At 36.9% G+C, this 16,452-nt stretch overlaps 1 protein-coding gene across 1 annotated transcript; it reads right to left on the bottom strand.

The window, feature by feature from the left end:
- Positions 1-585: 585 nt before the first annotated feature.
- Positions 586-15,476, bottom strand: LOC129247334 (uncharacterized). Its single transcript, XM_054886430.1, has 5 exons — positions 15,401-15,476; positions 11,172-11,232; positions 11,055-11,107; positions 1,311-1,499; positions 586-1,249 (listed from the first exon to the last, which is right to left on the bottom strand). Exons 2-5 carry the CDS (start codon positions 11,212-11,214, stop codon positions 779-781), a joined length of 756 nt encoding a protein of 251 aa, XP_054742405.1. The 5' UTR covers positions 11,215-11,232; positions 15,401-15,476; the 3' UTR covers positions 586-778.
- Between the last annotated feature and the right edge of the window lie 976 nt (positions 15,477-16,452).

Raw genomic sequence — 16,452 nt, 5'->3', positions numbered from 1 at the left:
CGAGATATCGTGTAGAAAAGCGGACCTGCGCTTGCAAGAGTGCCACAGCGGCCATTTTGAATATTTTGACTTAAAATTTTTTTTTTCAAAAACTTAAATATATAATAAAGATAAGAGTTTAAATAGATTTTATGTACGAGCAATATTTTGTTAGAAATAAAATCCGGAAAATAAGCCTGTTTTTTCCCTTGTCACAGTAGACTTCCCCCTTAATAGGCAGCCACGCTAGAAGGTTAGGACTCCCGTACTTCGATTTCTGTAGAAGCTGTCTTAATACAGAAGAAGATGAAACAGTCAGACACCTTTTATGTGAGTGTAAAAGCCTAGCTATGAGAAGGCTGCGCACTCTTGATACAGCATTTCCAACCGATGTAGCGGACATAGCCCATCTAAAACAAACGAAGCTCTGCTCGTTTATTAAAGCTACCGGATGGTTTGAAAAGGAATACGTAGAGTAAGGATAAGCTCCAGTGGTATCACAATGGACCTGCCGAAGGTCTAAGTGTGTCTTGCGACAACCACCCTACCTACCTACCATGCGGCACTCATCCAATTTCTTTAATTTACAATAAAATTGGCAACGAATTCATAAGCAATAATGAACCGATTTTAATTTGCTTTATTTCTCAAAGTATTTATAGTAAATTTTTAGTTGATTCCGGGAAAATGTTTTTTTCTAAATTTAGTTAACTAAGCGCTAATTGATAATTGTTTGCAACAAGCCTCTTAGTGGCGCTTGTACTGATATAATTCACACATTTCAATAAAGTTACTTCCTCTACAACAAGTACACAGCGTGCTCTGAAGTTTTGTGCATGGGATCTATGCGCTGATCAAATGTCTTTCCATTGAACGAGAAATTTGTGAAGGGCACACTATTGATCACTTTGAAGCCTTGTGAATGGCCTGCTTTCTGCGAGTACACCGACGTGAAAATTGCGGTTACCGCCTTGGGACGCATAGCACGCAACTGCGGATGCACTTCTTCCACGCCAACGCCCTCGGATAGCTCGCGCGTCAACTGAATGGTGTAACGCGTTAATTCGGTTGCCACACCGCGACGCTGCCATTCCGGTAATGTGGCTAGGAACATTAATTCCATTAATGAATCAATTTTGTATAAATCAAAGACGTCCGTCGCCGAATCAATTTCAATCATAAAATCCATAAGGCATTGAGCTTGCGGAGAATGTGTACGCTTATTGCGGAATTCGATAAAGAAGGGATCCTGGCCATTTGGTGGGATGTACTGCAATGTAGTTAGGTTGTTATTAGTAATTTTAGTGTGTATGGTTTAACGGTTTATTTACCTGTATTTTGTTGAATGACACACCCATTATTTGTCCACTCTTTACATCTTTTGCCACCAAAGAGACCCCATCCTCTGCAGCTATGCGACACAATTCGCGAAGTTCATTCCGTGCTTGCGCATTTTCGGGCAGGTCGATTTGGCAGGCTTTGCAAACGTTTTCATACAAAAAGAACGATTTATCAAGTACCTGAAAGGATGAATCGGTGTAAAATATTATTATTATTATTATTATTATTTACAAAAAAAATCCCAGTTAAATTGACATCATAGACAAATACATAAAAGTAAGAAGTTTAGTGAATGGGGGGAAATGCAATTTACTAATTAGACAATTCTTAAGATAATATATGCATCAAAATATTTAGGAAAATTTCGACATTTTTTTACAAGTCATGCTTTCTTTTTTATTTCTTTACTAGCTGACCCGGCGAACTTTGTCCCGCCCTAGAGGCAATAAAAAAGCAGATTTTTGATTTTAGTAAGTTAATTTTTTTATAAATCAAGCATTTCAATGAAGCTTTAATAGATTGCGCTCTTCAGTTAAGCACCTTGTGATACACGATATCGGGTGCAAAAACGAACAACGAAGATGGTTTTCCGACCCGTGAACATGCCACATATAATTGACCATGTGAGAAACATTGATTTTCTAGATTCAGACCACAAACTTTCAAGGATTGGCCTTGTGATTTGTTAATGTTCATGGCGAATGCAGGATGGATCGGAAATTGAAGTCTGTTAAACTCAAACGGAAGATCGGTTGGGATCATCGGGATCCTCGGAATGAGACCTTCTTCACCTTCGAATTCTCCTTTGAGTATCGTCGCGTAAATCACATTGTTCATCAATTTATTTCCCACCAAACGCGTACCGTTGCAAAGTTTTGGTGGGCTTATGTTTCGAAGCATGATTACTACGGAGCCAACTTTTAGGCGTAAATTGTGCGGTGGTAAGCCAGGCACATCCAAGGAGTTTAAAAATTCAATTGGATAGTTGGTGGCTTCGTCTTCATTTGTTACACCGTCAATGGATTTGAATGAATGCATTGTTCCAATGATATCATTTTGAATTATGTAGTTTAGGCCATCTACATCTTTATTCTTAGCCGCTCAAATTGCTCGCTCACTCAAGCATTCATTATTTTTGTAGTTATTAATGATGTTTGAGAATACTTTATTGATATGTTCGTCTTTCTATGAGACAAAGTTACAGAAATTCTGAGAAAATGAAATCAATCCGCTCGATTCGTCGACAGGTACTCGACCATTACCGATAGTCAGTAATTGCTCAGCGAAATCTTCAGTAAATGTATCATTAAGTAATGCCACTCTCATGTTTGTTGTCAGCTGAAGTTTCTTCACATAGCGCCATAGATTCGATGATTTGAGGCAAGCGTTTATTTCGCCAGCAGCTGTTGATCTTGGAATTATTGGCAGTGTTTGGCGGAAGTCGCCAGACAGTAAAATCATTGCGTCTCCAAAACAGTCATTGCGTATATCTTTCAATGTTCGGTTAAGTGCTTCTAATGCACGTTTATGCGCCATTGTGCATTCGTCCCAGATGATGATTTTCGATGCTGATAAAACTTTGGCCATTGCTGAGTTTTTTGAAATATTACATATTGGTTCTTCAATTTTTTGAAGATTTAACGGCAATTTTAAGAAGAAGAAGAACGGCAATTTTAATGCTGAATGAGCCATACGGCATCCTTCTAATAATATGGTTGCTATTCCAGAAGAAGCAACTGCAAGCGCAATGTTGGATCTGGTACGAACAGTGGCTAAAATTACTGACATGAGGAATGTCTTACCAGTTCCACCAGGGGCATTAAGGAAATATAATATAAACCACCATTTCCATCATCAATCGCCTTCATTAATGTATCATAAACTTTTGGCGATTCAACAGTGGTACATTCGTTTGAACTACTAAATCTAATTCCTGGTGATCATATTCACGTTCCCGTTCCAACTCTCGATTAAATGCGTCATTCATTTCACGATTTGGCGCTTGCATTCCTAACCTGACTAATAAACTACCGCACATAAGGTAACACATGTCTTCGATCAAGAGTAAAGCCCGATTATGTATCTCCTCATTCATCTCAAGATCCGGATTTCTGGAACTGACACGAATTTGATGTAAAATATCTTCTGACATATTATCCTTGTATTCATGCCATAGGTTAGATGGGTTCGATGGAAAGCATGTCGAAATGATGATAGCAAATAATGTGCGTATTTGACTTGGAGATGCATAGATAATGGCTGCAACGATTGTCGTATCCCAATGGGTATCGTTTTCTAGTAAATTGAGTTCTTCACATGCAGCACGATATGTTGGGAATATTGTACCATTAACAGTCCGTAGTGACTCAAATGACGTTGGCCCACGCACCAGCAACAACCGCAAATAGAAGCATTCATCATTCTTTGGATGAACTGTATACATACGACCAAGAGCATCAGTAGAACGCACATCCGCAATGTTTCGTATCCTTCTTGCATTACGACTTTGTCGGGAAAGATTCGATCGTCTTGGTAGCGGCATTGATAATGATGATTCAAAGAGAATACAAATTACTGTGATTATATATTTCTTACAAAATTTATATTATCAAATTTTCTACTTAGCCATAGACAAAATTACGTTTAGCCACATTTTATAGTGACTTCACGGAAACGCGTTCGAATGGGATAAAAAGTGTCCTATGTCCGTCTCCTGGTTCTAAGCTACCTCGCCTTTAATTTTCAGCCAAATCGGTTCAGCCGTTCTCGAGTTATAACTAGTGTAACTAACATGACTTAGGCCGCCGGTAGCCGAATGGGTTGGTGCACGACTACCATTCGGAATTCACAGAGAGAACGTCGGTTCGAATCTCGGTGAAAACACCAAAATTAACCCATTTTCGGCAGCTGGTCGATTTTTCGACCACCAACTTCGGACTCCAATATCTCAGAAACTAAATGTAAATTTATTGATCAGTTTTAACAAGTTTTAAATTTGGAATTTAGTTAATTTCTAGCGCATAATTTTTTAAGAAAAAAAGGTTCAGGGCAGATTTTTGTAAAAGAATGAAATCATCACTATTTTTACGTGTTTTTTGTGCAGATGAAAAAATAATGAAAAACAAAAAAAACAAATAATTGTTACTAATTTATTGTGAAGAGAAAAGATGAAATTAAGAGAATCAAAAAAGTAACATATCGATATTGCAATAATTTTTACTGTTTCATGGACGTAAACTTTAGTGGTCGAGAAATCGACCGCTGGCCAGGAACTGTCATGTAGGATAGAGCAAAATCTAGCAATATTTTTTTCTTATTGAAAGAGATGGAAGTGAGTATCTTTGTGGTATAGGAAAGGTACTACCCCTGCAGGGAAAATCACTACTAGTGAACCAAAATTCTAGTTCAGCACTAGTACCTTACCTCCAAAATCGAACCTGTCCTATATTGGATGGTACGGGACTATAGAAAATACCTACAAATCAAACTAGTTCTCATTCGTCTAATGTCGAACTAGGGCGGAACTATCCTAAAAGGGATGCAGCGGCGGAATGTTGGCAATTCGCTAAGATTTTTAGTTCTAGAGCTTTTCGCTTGAGTAAATCGGATTTTACCCGTCCCATATGGCGAAAACCCAGAGATTTTCAATACACAAGGACCTCAATAAATGTGGAAGCAATCAAATTAGAAGAAATGTTTTCTGAAATTGGTAAGCAATCAATCCTTTTTTTATACGTATATAGGTATAATTGCACCATTTTGTAGGCTCAAAATCCCCCTATGATCTCTTTACATTGTTTTTTGACAATAATATTATCACAAATATTAACACTTTCACAAAGGAGTATGCAAACCAACACAATGCTCCAATTAACATCACGCCAATCGAAATACGTAGGTTTATTGGAATACCTATTGTACCTATCGGGGTACCATACTTTGCCACATATTGACCACTACTGGTCTGTTCGACCGGACATGGGAGTTCCAATTGTGAAGCAGGCTATGAGTCGTAATTGGTTTAAAAAAATTAAGCAGTTTTTCCATCTCGCTGACAACACGAATTTAAACGCAGCAGACCGTTTTGCGAAGGTTCGTCCTATTACTGACTCAACAAAAAATTTATGCAGTTTGGAGTCTTTAGCCATAATCTCTCTATAGACGAACAGATGATTCCATACTTTGGACGCCACTCCTGCAAAATGTTTATCAAGGGAAAGCCAATCCGGTTTGGGTTTAAAACATGGTGCTTATGCTCTGAAAGTGGGTACTTATTTTCTAGTTCATTGTACGGGGGAGCAGCAACCCCTCACGATAAAACTATTGGTATAGGCGCACAAACAGTCTTAGACTTGCTTGCCAACGTATCTGACCCTGAGTGCCACATCATTTTCTTTGATAATTTTTTCTCTTCATACCATCTAATGTGCCTTCTGAACGAACGTCGATTTTTTGCAACTGGTACTATACGCGAAAATAGAATGGGCGATTCTCTTTTGAGAAATTTAAAAAAAGAAATACGAGGAAAATTTGACCAACTGCTTGATCATCGCAAGAAATATTGACTGTTAGGTGGAATAATAATGCTGTAGTCAATGTTATAACTAATAACTTTACAGTCAATCCAATTATTAGTACAAAAATATATTGTCGGAAGAAAAAACAAACTATCACTATCCCGCAGCCAAAAGTTATTCAAGAGTATAATCATGGCATGGGTGGTGTGGATCTCCAAGAAATACAGTGGCAAATTATAGAATATGAATGAGAGGAAAAAAATGGTGGTGGCCAATATGGACAAATGCTCTTGGTAACGCAATGGTCAATGCATGGAAGCTTCATTGTATGATGGCAAAAATTGAAAAGATAAAACCACTGTCACAAATTGATTTTCGTTCCAAAGTCACAACAGAATTATTGAATTACGACAAGGGCGAGGACGAGTATAAAAACGAACATGGAGATGAAGGTCCATCGAACCTTCCTCGGATCGATGAAAGGGTACACGCCGTCATGAGAAGCATTGAAAACAAATTTCGGCGGTCTAGAAACATACTATTTTTACTTGCAAAAAATGCAATATTAATTTACATTCTAAATGTTTTGATGATTATCATGAAAATTTGTAAGCTGACTTTTCTATCAATAAAACAACAACAAAATATTTGTATTTGAAATAAAATGAAATGTTGTATTTTTTTAATATATTTGACGGTTTTTGGCCAGCGGTCGATTTTTCGACCAGTTCATATCTAAAACACCGATGGTCATAATTTTTTTTTTTTATTAATTTTTCTTGATTATGGTCCTATAAGCACTGACTAAAAAGGAAATGGAAAAATTATGTCGAATTCTTGTAGCGGCCGAAGATGGGTTAAGAACAACATTTTTCTAATAGCGGTCGCCCCTCGGCAGGCAATGGCAAAACTACGAATGTGTTCCTGCCATGAAAAATCTCCTCAAAAAAAGTATCTGCCGTTGCGAATCGGCTAGAAACTGTAGGTCCCTCCATGTGTGGAAAAACATCAAGACGCACACTACAAATAGGAGGAGGAACTCGGCCAAACACCCAAAAAGGGTGCACGCGCCAATTAGATATATATATATTATATATACTTACCTTACTGACTAGATTTACAGTGTAAAATAACAAAAACTTAATATAATAGATAGTTTTACATAGCCCGAGACATTTGCTACGTGTATGGAGAAGCCTCGGTAATCTAGCGTAAGTGCACTAGCCTGCCATCCCTGAGGATGTGGGTTCGAATGTCACGTAAAGCACGGTCCGCGCACTGTTCCAAACTTACCTACTTTCCTAGTTAAAAAAAAAAAACTAAAAACAAGTCATATCTCAACCCCAAAATCCGTATCCTTCCCCTTACTCCCGCACAAAAGTCAGCGTATTACTTGTATTGGGGCTGCTAAAACAAGCAAACAAACAAAAATAAAAAGACACAGTTACACATTGCATCAGTAGCGCTAGCAAGAGGAAGCGGGCAATCGCGGTAATAGCGCAGACACACCAATTTTAGCGAAGTCCTCCTTCTGGCAGAATAATGTTAAACACAGATGGCGCTCTAAACAGTTAGAAGGCGTTTTTCCTAAGCAACGACAGGTGGGCATTCCAACTATTTTGTACTGGTAGCGGCAGGCTAATCATCTACCCTGCCAGAAAGCAAAATAGATTAACGAAACCAACGTAAGACTGAGTCTTGTTGAGGCCCTATACTCCCGAGTGGACAAGGAAAAAAAATGGAGAAGATGTCACAGGCAATGGTTTGCAAAGTTCAAAAATGACGACTTTGACGTGGGTGACTCGTCCCGGAACGGAAGGGCTGTCTTCTGAATTCGATGAAAAATGTCTCAAATCACTTTTGAAGGAGCACGGTCACCAAACCAGTCGGGAATTTGCGGAAAAAATGAACTGCGATCATAAAAAGATTCTCAATCACCTTCATTAAATGGGATTTACCGAAAAAGTGGGAGCCTAGGTGACTTACGAGCTCAACGAAAAAAACAAAAAAAGTCGCCTTCAAATTATTTCTTAGCATCTCACCCATCTTTTGTACCGAATCGTCATGGCAGATGAGAAATGGTGTCTATACATACATATGAATGGTGTCTATACATACATATATATGCGCATTAGAGGTGCCAAACTATCGATGGTGGGCGCCATCGATTGTGGACGATAGTAATTTTCAAACCATCGATAGTACCATCGATAGTGCTCGATAGTCGCAATAAAAAACAGTGATTGAAAATCATTGAAATTTGTAAGAAAAAGCAAATAATTTGAATTTTATTTTAATTCATAAAGAACACTTTAAAACAACTATATATTTTCACAAGTGTGAGTGATTTACATTTGGAAAAAAAGAGTAAGAGTACAGGCTATGGGTATTTTCTGCCAAAATATTGAACTTATAAGTTTAAGGAACATTGCTTACATTTTATGAAATTACATTTTAAAGGAAAAGTTAAAAATACAAAAGCCTTATAAAAGACTTAAAAGCTAAAACTTGAAAACTATAATATGATTTATTTATTATAGCGAAAGATTTTTGTTTAAAAACAACAAAACGTTCATATTTTCTTCTTTAAGCCGTGTTCGCCTATCCGAAATTTTACTTTTCTTTTTTGTGCAGGCTTCTCCAAAACAAAATTTTTTTCGCTGTCGCTGCTGTTGCAATCGCAACTTGCTGCAGCAGAACTGCGTCCTAAAATTAGACAAAAGTGTTCTAAGCATTCTTACTAATTATTTGAAAAATGTATTACCTCGTTTAAGAAAGCGATCCATTTATATATAATATTTTTACGAATTGTTATTTTAAACACTTTACAACTTTACACTTTTTAATATTTGTACACAAGCGACGCCACAAATAAAAAAAGCGCGAATATTCACTTGGTGATGTGTAAATCGCTCTTTTGACGATACTATCGTCCACTATCGAGACTTTGAACCATCGATAGTTCAGTAGCTCGATAACGCCCTACCATCGATGGTGACGATAGTGCCATCGATAGTTTGGCACCTCTAATGCGCATATGTACATATATAAATTCACGTATTTGTATTTGCATTTGCCTTCTTATTGATTATTAATAATTTGATTCACTTGAAGAATTTAAAATAAAACCAAGTTTGTTAATAATACCTGTTGTTTTAATGTTATTATTATTAATTTTTTTATTATATATGAAGGGAAAAATGTATGGTAATATTTACCATATACCTTATAAGATATGTTGTCTATACTAATATTATAAAGAGGAAAACTTTGTTTGTTTGTAATGAATAGGCTCAAAAACTACTGGACCGATTTTAAAAATTCTCTCACCATTCGAAAGCTACATCATCCACGAGTAACATGGATTATATTTTATTTTGGAAATAGGGCTCGAGATATAGGTCAAAACGTGGACCCGGGTAACCTTCGGATGTGTATGTACAATATGGCTATCAAATGGAAGCTGTTGGTGAATGCTTTAGTACAGAGTATTTTTCATGCCGCTCCGTGACTGGGGTCTCGAGATATAGGTCAAAACGTGGACCCGGGTAACCTTTGGTTGTGTATGTACAATATGGGTATCAAATGAAAGCTGTTGATAAGTGCTTTAATACGGGGTAATTTGTTATGTTATGTAATGTAATGTAATGTTATGTTATGGTATGTTATGTTATGTTATGTTATGTTATGTTATGTTATGTTATGTTATGTTATGTTATGTTATGTTATGTTATGTTATGTTATGTTATGTTATGTTATGTTATGTTATGTTATGTTATGTTATGTTATGTTATGTTATGTTATGTTATGTTATGTTATGTTATGTTATGTTATGTTATGTTATGTTATGTTATGTTATGTTATGTTATGTTATGTTATGTTATGTTATGTTATGTTATGTTATGTTATGTTATGTTATGTTATGTTATGTTATGTTATGTTATGTTATGTTATGTTATGTTATGTTATGTTATGTTATGTTATGTTATGTTATGTTATGTTATGTTATGTTATGTTATGTTATGTTGTGTTATGTTATGTTATGTTATGTTATGTTATGTTAAAGTATATTATGTTATGTTAATGTTAACTCATTCTCTATATCCATACAAAATATCTATCAAGCAAATAAAATTAAAATTTTCTTTTGAAAAATGCAACCATTCAATCAGTGTTTTTTTATGACGTTATCACGTTAAACTATCGTCAGTAAACCGACTTTACAGACAACCTCTTTTTTCCATACAAAGTTCATGCTCGAATTTTTAATATCATTTTCATTGAAGGGAGCAAAAAATTGCATGCCTAGAAAAATGCTAATAATTCTGGTTGGAAAGTTGAAACTATAGAGAAACTTTGAGTAATTTTGTACAAAATCTCATACTTTGCATTGTGTGGTTTTTATTCTAGTATGGTTAGGTGAAGTGGCTGTCCTTCGATGCACTTAGGCCACCGGATCTATCATATCCTTACTCTATCATATCCTTGGTCCTCTTTAAACCATTGTGTGACCTATGCTAGCATCCTCAATATTGCCCAGAAAAGAGAGACCGCACCATGCACCCGCATAAAAGATTTTCGACTGTCTCTTCCTCTTCTATATCCTGACAGCTTTTGCAATAGTCATTGTATGGTGCCTCCAATCTAATGGGATGTCTTCCTATTAGGCAGTGCCCAGATAGCATTAAAGCAAGAAGTTGTCTCTTAAATCTAAATGCAAGAGTCTTTAAAAATGTAAGCCCAATCTGCAGTTTAGCTGAACCTGAAAATATATATCATATTATTGGCATCTGTCCAGTGTATAAGAACATGGGCATAATCACATTTGGCGAAAAGACTTTGAGTCCAGCGCTGTGCAAATGTTTTAGTAGCTCTTTTAAGTACGGAGAGCTAATATTGAATGAATTCTCTTAATGAATTTCTTGTTACTCAATGTATTTAATGTGAACGTTTTGTGTTTATTTTATTTAATTTTCCGACTTACAACATCCAAGTCAAACTCGTATTCTATTTCGCTCTTTACTATATTTATTTATAAAATGATGAAATGAATTTGTTTCTAAATACTATGTAATTTACTGTAAATATATCAAATAAAAAACATTACTTTTTTTACCACAACTTTTGTAATTTTATTTTTCGTTCAATAAGAAACTTTTTCTTGCCAATTAAAAAATATTTAAGCTAAAAATATCTAATACTTTATTTATAACTTACTTGCAAAGCTTCCTCAAGATCAGCTCTAGTCAAACTTCTCACTTCATGTTCACCTAAAATTAAAAGAATTAGCAAGTTCTCAATTAAAGCTACCGCTCGATAAAAGTCAATACTTGCCATTGCCAAATTTGCCCCAAAGGCGACCAGCGTTATCTCTCATATTGGGAGATTTTCAAACCTAGCAATCCAAAGAAGAACTCGTTTTATTAACAGGCAGCACGCGTGTACTTATACAGTGATGGACAAAAGTCTACATACACCCCCTTTTTTCGTTTATTTAAAAGTCCATAAAGTTTATTTATATCAACATATAGTAGTTTTATTTTAAATCTTTTATTTTTACTTTACTAATATAATATTGAATTCGGTCGTGATTTGGACTCTTAAGTATCAAAAATGGCTCCGCGAATAGATATATCAAATGGTGTAAGAAATTTGGTTCTATATCATAGAAAAGAAAAAAAGCTATATGGTGAGATTTCAAAAATTTTAAACTTGAGTCAACCAACATACATACAGGGTCCGGCACTCGAAGTGTAACCAAATTCTGACCGCTCGCGCAGCTGATGAATGGGCATCAGCTCTCTATTAGTTGGCTAAATGACAGTCTCAAGTATTGTTTACAAGCGCGCGGAAGCATTTTGCCAAGAGTAAACGCGAACAAAGAAAACCAGTAATGGATTTCAAACGTAATTGAATTATATTTGGCTGGAAAATCACCACCAGCGATTGTTCATGAGCTCGAGCACCTAAAAGTAAAACAAGTTTTTGCCTACCGCATCATTACTCATTACAAATATACTGGTAGCTTCGCGAAACGTCATGGAGGAGGTCATCATAGACAGCAACGTCACGTGACTTGAGCGAAATCCCCGACGAAGTGCCAATCAAATGGCGAAAGAACTGAAAATATCTGACCTTAGCACCCGCCGCTTACTGAAAAATGATCTCAAGTCCAAAAGGCGCATGATCTCACACCAAAGCAGCAAAAATTCAGACTTGAAAGAGCGAAGGAGTTGTTTCGCTGGGCGAAAGCGGTCAATTTCCGAACATTGCAGTTTGTGAAGAGAAAATTTTTCAAATTGAGCAACTCGTAAACTTCCAAAGCGATACGATTTATTTCCCCGTTCATACGAGAATTTGAGTCATCGATTGCCACCAGGCGGCAGCACTCGCCACAGGTAACCACGGATGGGTGCTCTCCAATCGTTTTCATCGAGCCTGGCGTCAAGGTAAACGCGAAATATTAAAGGGAAAGTATTCTGGAGGTTGCTTTGGAGCCGTGTGCAGACGAACATTTCGGTGGCAGACCATAGACGTTTCAACAGGACTCGGCACCATCTCACAAAACTCGAGTGAACCAAGAATGGCTAAAAAACAACGTTACGAACTTAATAACGTCCACACAATGCCTCTCAAATTCACCAGACGCGAATCCGATGGTTTGTTCTCCTTGGGCCATTTTGGAAAGAAAAGTCCGGACTAAAAGATTCAAAAGTTTCAAGACGCTGAAAAAAGCCATTGTCCGCGAGCGGGCCAAAATACCTGCAATTCACATTCGGGCAGCTTGCGATTCGTTTCTGGACCGTCTCAAGGTCATAGTCAAGGCAAAAGATAGTTGCATCGAGCAAATGTAAATTGATTCCTAATTTTCTATTATTCTCACACAGTTTTTACTTTGAATTGAATAAAAGTAATTTTCCAAACTAAATTTATGGCGTTTTTAATTGGTTACATTTTGAGTGCAGGGCCCTGTTTAGTAAAAAAACCCGTACAGTAAAAAATATTGGTACTACCGAAAAAAAACCGCGCAGGAAACTATTTTTCAGAGATATCAGTTTGATTCTCAAAGAAATGGACAAAAATAAAAAAGTTAGTGCTTCAAAATTAGCCGAACAAGTGGCAAGAACATCATAAAAGTGTGTCTATAAAAGAGCAATTCGACGAACTCTTAACACCACAGAGTGTTCTTCGAATTGCTATGTTTCCACAGTAGAACACCACGCGAAAAGCCTGTATTTTTTGGAAAAACAAAAAACCAAAAACTTCGCTTGGAGTTCGCAAACATATAAAAAGTTGATGGATTTTTTGGCAAAAGTTTTCTTTGCAGATAAATCAAATTCTAATAAATTGAACACCTATGGAAAGTCAAAAGTTTGGAGAAGAAAATTGCTACTCTTAATCCTAAGAATTTAGTAACAACTGTCAAGCCACCACCAGCCACGTAATAGTTTGTGGAGCTGTTCCGGTAACTGGGTTTGGAAGAACACAATTATTTGAGGGTGAAATGGATCGTTACAAATACAAATCTTTACTGGCACATAATTTGAAACCTTCAGTGGATAATTTGGAGCTTCGTGCAGGTTAGATCTTTCACAAAGTTAACGATCCGAGCGACGGCACACATTTTTAGGAATTTGCTGCTTGCTATGCACCAAAATAATTAAGCACACCTCCACAAAGCCCAGATTTCAATATAATAAAGGGTGAGCAGATTGGAGGTACTTTTTCCAATAGGATGTTTTCGGCAGATCACGCGTGGCCACTGTCAAACTAAAAACATACTATTTTTCAGTATTCATTGACATTTCATCATGGAAAGACTTACTTTTCAACGAGGTTTACAAATTGTACGATCGTATTACGAAAATCGACGCTCTGCGAAAAGAGTTCATCGCGCGGTCAGGCGAACTTATTACAGCGATGAGGCCCATTTTTGGCTTATGGCTACGTCAATAAGCAAAGTTACAGTATTTGAGCTGAAGTGCAACCCGAAGCCACTCAAGAATTGAAAACAATCCATTCATTACATCCATTGAAAATAAGCGTTTGGTGCGTCCTATGGGCTGGAAGAATCATCGGCCCAAATATGGGCACAAACGAGGGTGACGCCAATGTCACAGTGAATGGCGAGCGCTATCGCGCCATGATAAACGACTCGTTGATGCCGGATGCCGGAAATTGAACTCCGCGATCTCCACAACATATGGTTCCAACAAGATGGCGCTACTTGCCAGACAACGCCCGTGAAACAATGGATTTACTGCAACGTCGTTTCGTTGAGCAATTTATCTCTCGTCACGGACCAGTAGATTGGCCACCAAGATCGTGTGATAGCACACCTTTGGGGTTTTATTGGTGGTGGTATTTTAAGTTCAAATGGTTTGTAAATAAATCAGCTTCGACGGAGGCATTGGATGTCAACATTATTAAAGTTAGTCACGAGATACCGACCGAAGTCCTCGAGCGAGGTATTTAAAAATGGTGTTTACGTATGGCAAAATAACGGCGCAGTTGCGGCCAACATTTGAGAGGGACTATCCTTAAAAAATAAATGTCATGAATGGTTCTACTCAAAATTAATAAAGATTGCCTAATCAATTTGAATTTTCTTTGTTTTATTTCAATTTAAAATCCGATGCCCCTAAATTGACCACCCTTTATAATATTATTGAACATTTATGGGAAATTTTTGAATGCAACATTAGAAAAAAAAACAGATTCTAACGATACTATACTTAAGTAGATAGAGCAAGGCTAGAGAGTTTTGGGTTCCGATATCGCGAGAATGAGTAATATTCGTTCTCTAAAACTGGAGGATATTTACAGATTTGTTAAAGAATCTGGAAAATTTTCACAGGACTAACTACCTTTATCTCTGTGTCTATTCTTTCCCATATCTTTCTCTGATACTTTTCTCCTTCCCCCCTTGACTATCTACCTTCTTTCCAGAGCTCTAAACACAATGGGCTTTTTAGCCTGAGTGTTTTAGGAGCCACCGAATCTCTTGGTGCTCCTTGGCTCGACCTATTCAAATTTCAAAACTTCAATACTCAAGTAGCGCAAATCTGGAACAAAATAGCATCTGCAGAGCCGAAAAATTTATTGTAAATGTCTCGATGCCAAGTCGACTTTAGGCGGTTATTGATGCTAACGGTGGCTTAACTAAATGCTAAACTGAAATACAACAATATCTAGGTTTAGGTAAATTTTTCTCACTAAATTTAGCTGTAGAGTTTTTCAACGCGGTTTTTACGTTCTTTCCTCATAACTTTGTTATTTTATTTGTATTTTTATTTTATTTTTCAGTTGATTGTGATTAAAAAAGGTTTAAAACTCAACTGTATCAACGCAATTTCCAATAAACTTTTTGCACTTTCAAGCCAACGAAAATAGGTGGTGTATCTAGACTTTTGTCCATCACTGTATGTTACAAGCACACAACACTAAATGATTTGCCATAGGTAAATAATCTAATCGAGTGAATCTCCATATGCGTTAGCCACTCGAGCACTTGTTAAATTAAATATTTTTTCTTTGCTATTAATAAGCTACAATTCACACACCTGCTTTGTGAATACTCGCGACCGTTACAACTGTTAGTTACTGTGCGACTAAAACCTTTGAGTTGAGAACCTCTCCAAGTTAGTTGTTAGCGATAGCGTTTTTTATCACGCGGCGCAATCTCAAAGCTTCTTCTAGCAGTTCAATTACTACAATAAACAAATACTAGGGATGTGAATAGTAGCGGGGATTTTGATACCGAGATTGCGGGATATTTTTAAAGCAATCGCGGGATTTATCTTGGCACATACATTCTTTAATATGAGTAAAGATTCAGTAAGTGAAAGCATTAAAACATACCACGAAATAAAGCCATTTAAAATTTGAGGTAAACTGATGTGGAACATCGTCGAGTGACTGAAAGAGATTTAGTAGAAGCCTTCGGCATCTCATTGAGCAGTGTAAGCAATATTATGACTGAACGAGAGGGTTTCAGAAAGCTGGGTGCCACATTCGTGTTGAGATACTATACTCTGCTTACCAGCTTTCGGCATCCGAAGCAAAATTCTCAGAGTAACTTCTGGTGCCGAGTCACCAGGCAGAATTCTGCCCGCTCATTTCTCACGTACTCACACACGCGTAAAGTCAGCCGTTGTTCAGACGGCAACGAAGTTATATGAGAAGAAACTGTGTTTGGTTTTTCTTCGTATATCACTAACGCAAACTCAGTTGCGTCACCCAATCAGCAGATTCCGTCAAAATCGCTGAGAATTGGTTAAGGGTCTGATCTTGTCCACACATCTAAACATGTTTTCACCATGTACTCATTATGAAATAAAAATAAAAAAAATATTAAATAAAAATTACACAGGCCGACAGCATCTCAGACCCAGAAACCGGACTATATATTTTCGAAGTATTTTGATGCGATGAATCGAAATCTGGCCTCAGAATTGCTCTATCAGCTCTGGTTTTCGAGATATCCTAACCTAAAAGTGCAAAAAACACCGTTTTTGCCCATATTTGAGGTTATGTAGCCTTGCAGATGTTTTCTTTCCCCAAAATTAAAGGATGGCATCTTTAAATACAAGCCTTCTTTTTTCAAATGGCGTTG

The sequence above is a fragment of the Anastrepha obliqua genome, chromosome 1 (genome assembly GCF_027943255.1).
Source record: "Anastrepha obliqua isolate idAnaObli1 chromosome 1, idAnaObli1_1.0, whole genome shotgun sequence".
NCBI classification, from domain to species: Eukaryota; Metazoa; Arthropoda; class Insecta; order Diptera; family Tephritidae; genus Anastrepha; species Anastrepha obliqua.
Note: the sequence above shows the minus strand (reverse complement) of the source record. Positions and strands in the feature narration are given on the sequence as shown.

Coding starts and splice junctions, on each gene's coding strand:
- LOC129247334 (XM_054886430.1), bottom strand. CDS start 11,214: ATGAGAGATAACGCTGGTCGCCTTTGGGGCAAATTTGGCAATG. Junction 1,500..11,054: donor ATCTTGAGGAAGCTTTGCAA/GTAAGTTATAAA, acceptor TCATCCTTTCAG/GTACTTGATAAATCGTTCTT. Junction 1,250..1,310: donor TGTCATTCAACAAAATACAG/GTAAATAAACCG, acceptor ACTACATTGCAG/TACATCCCACCAAATGGCCA.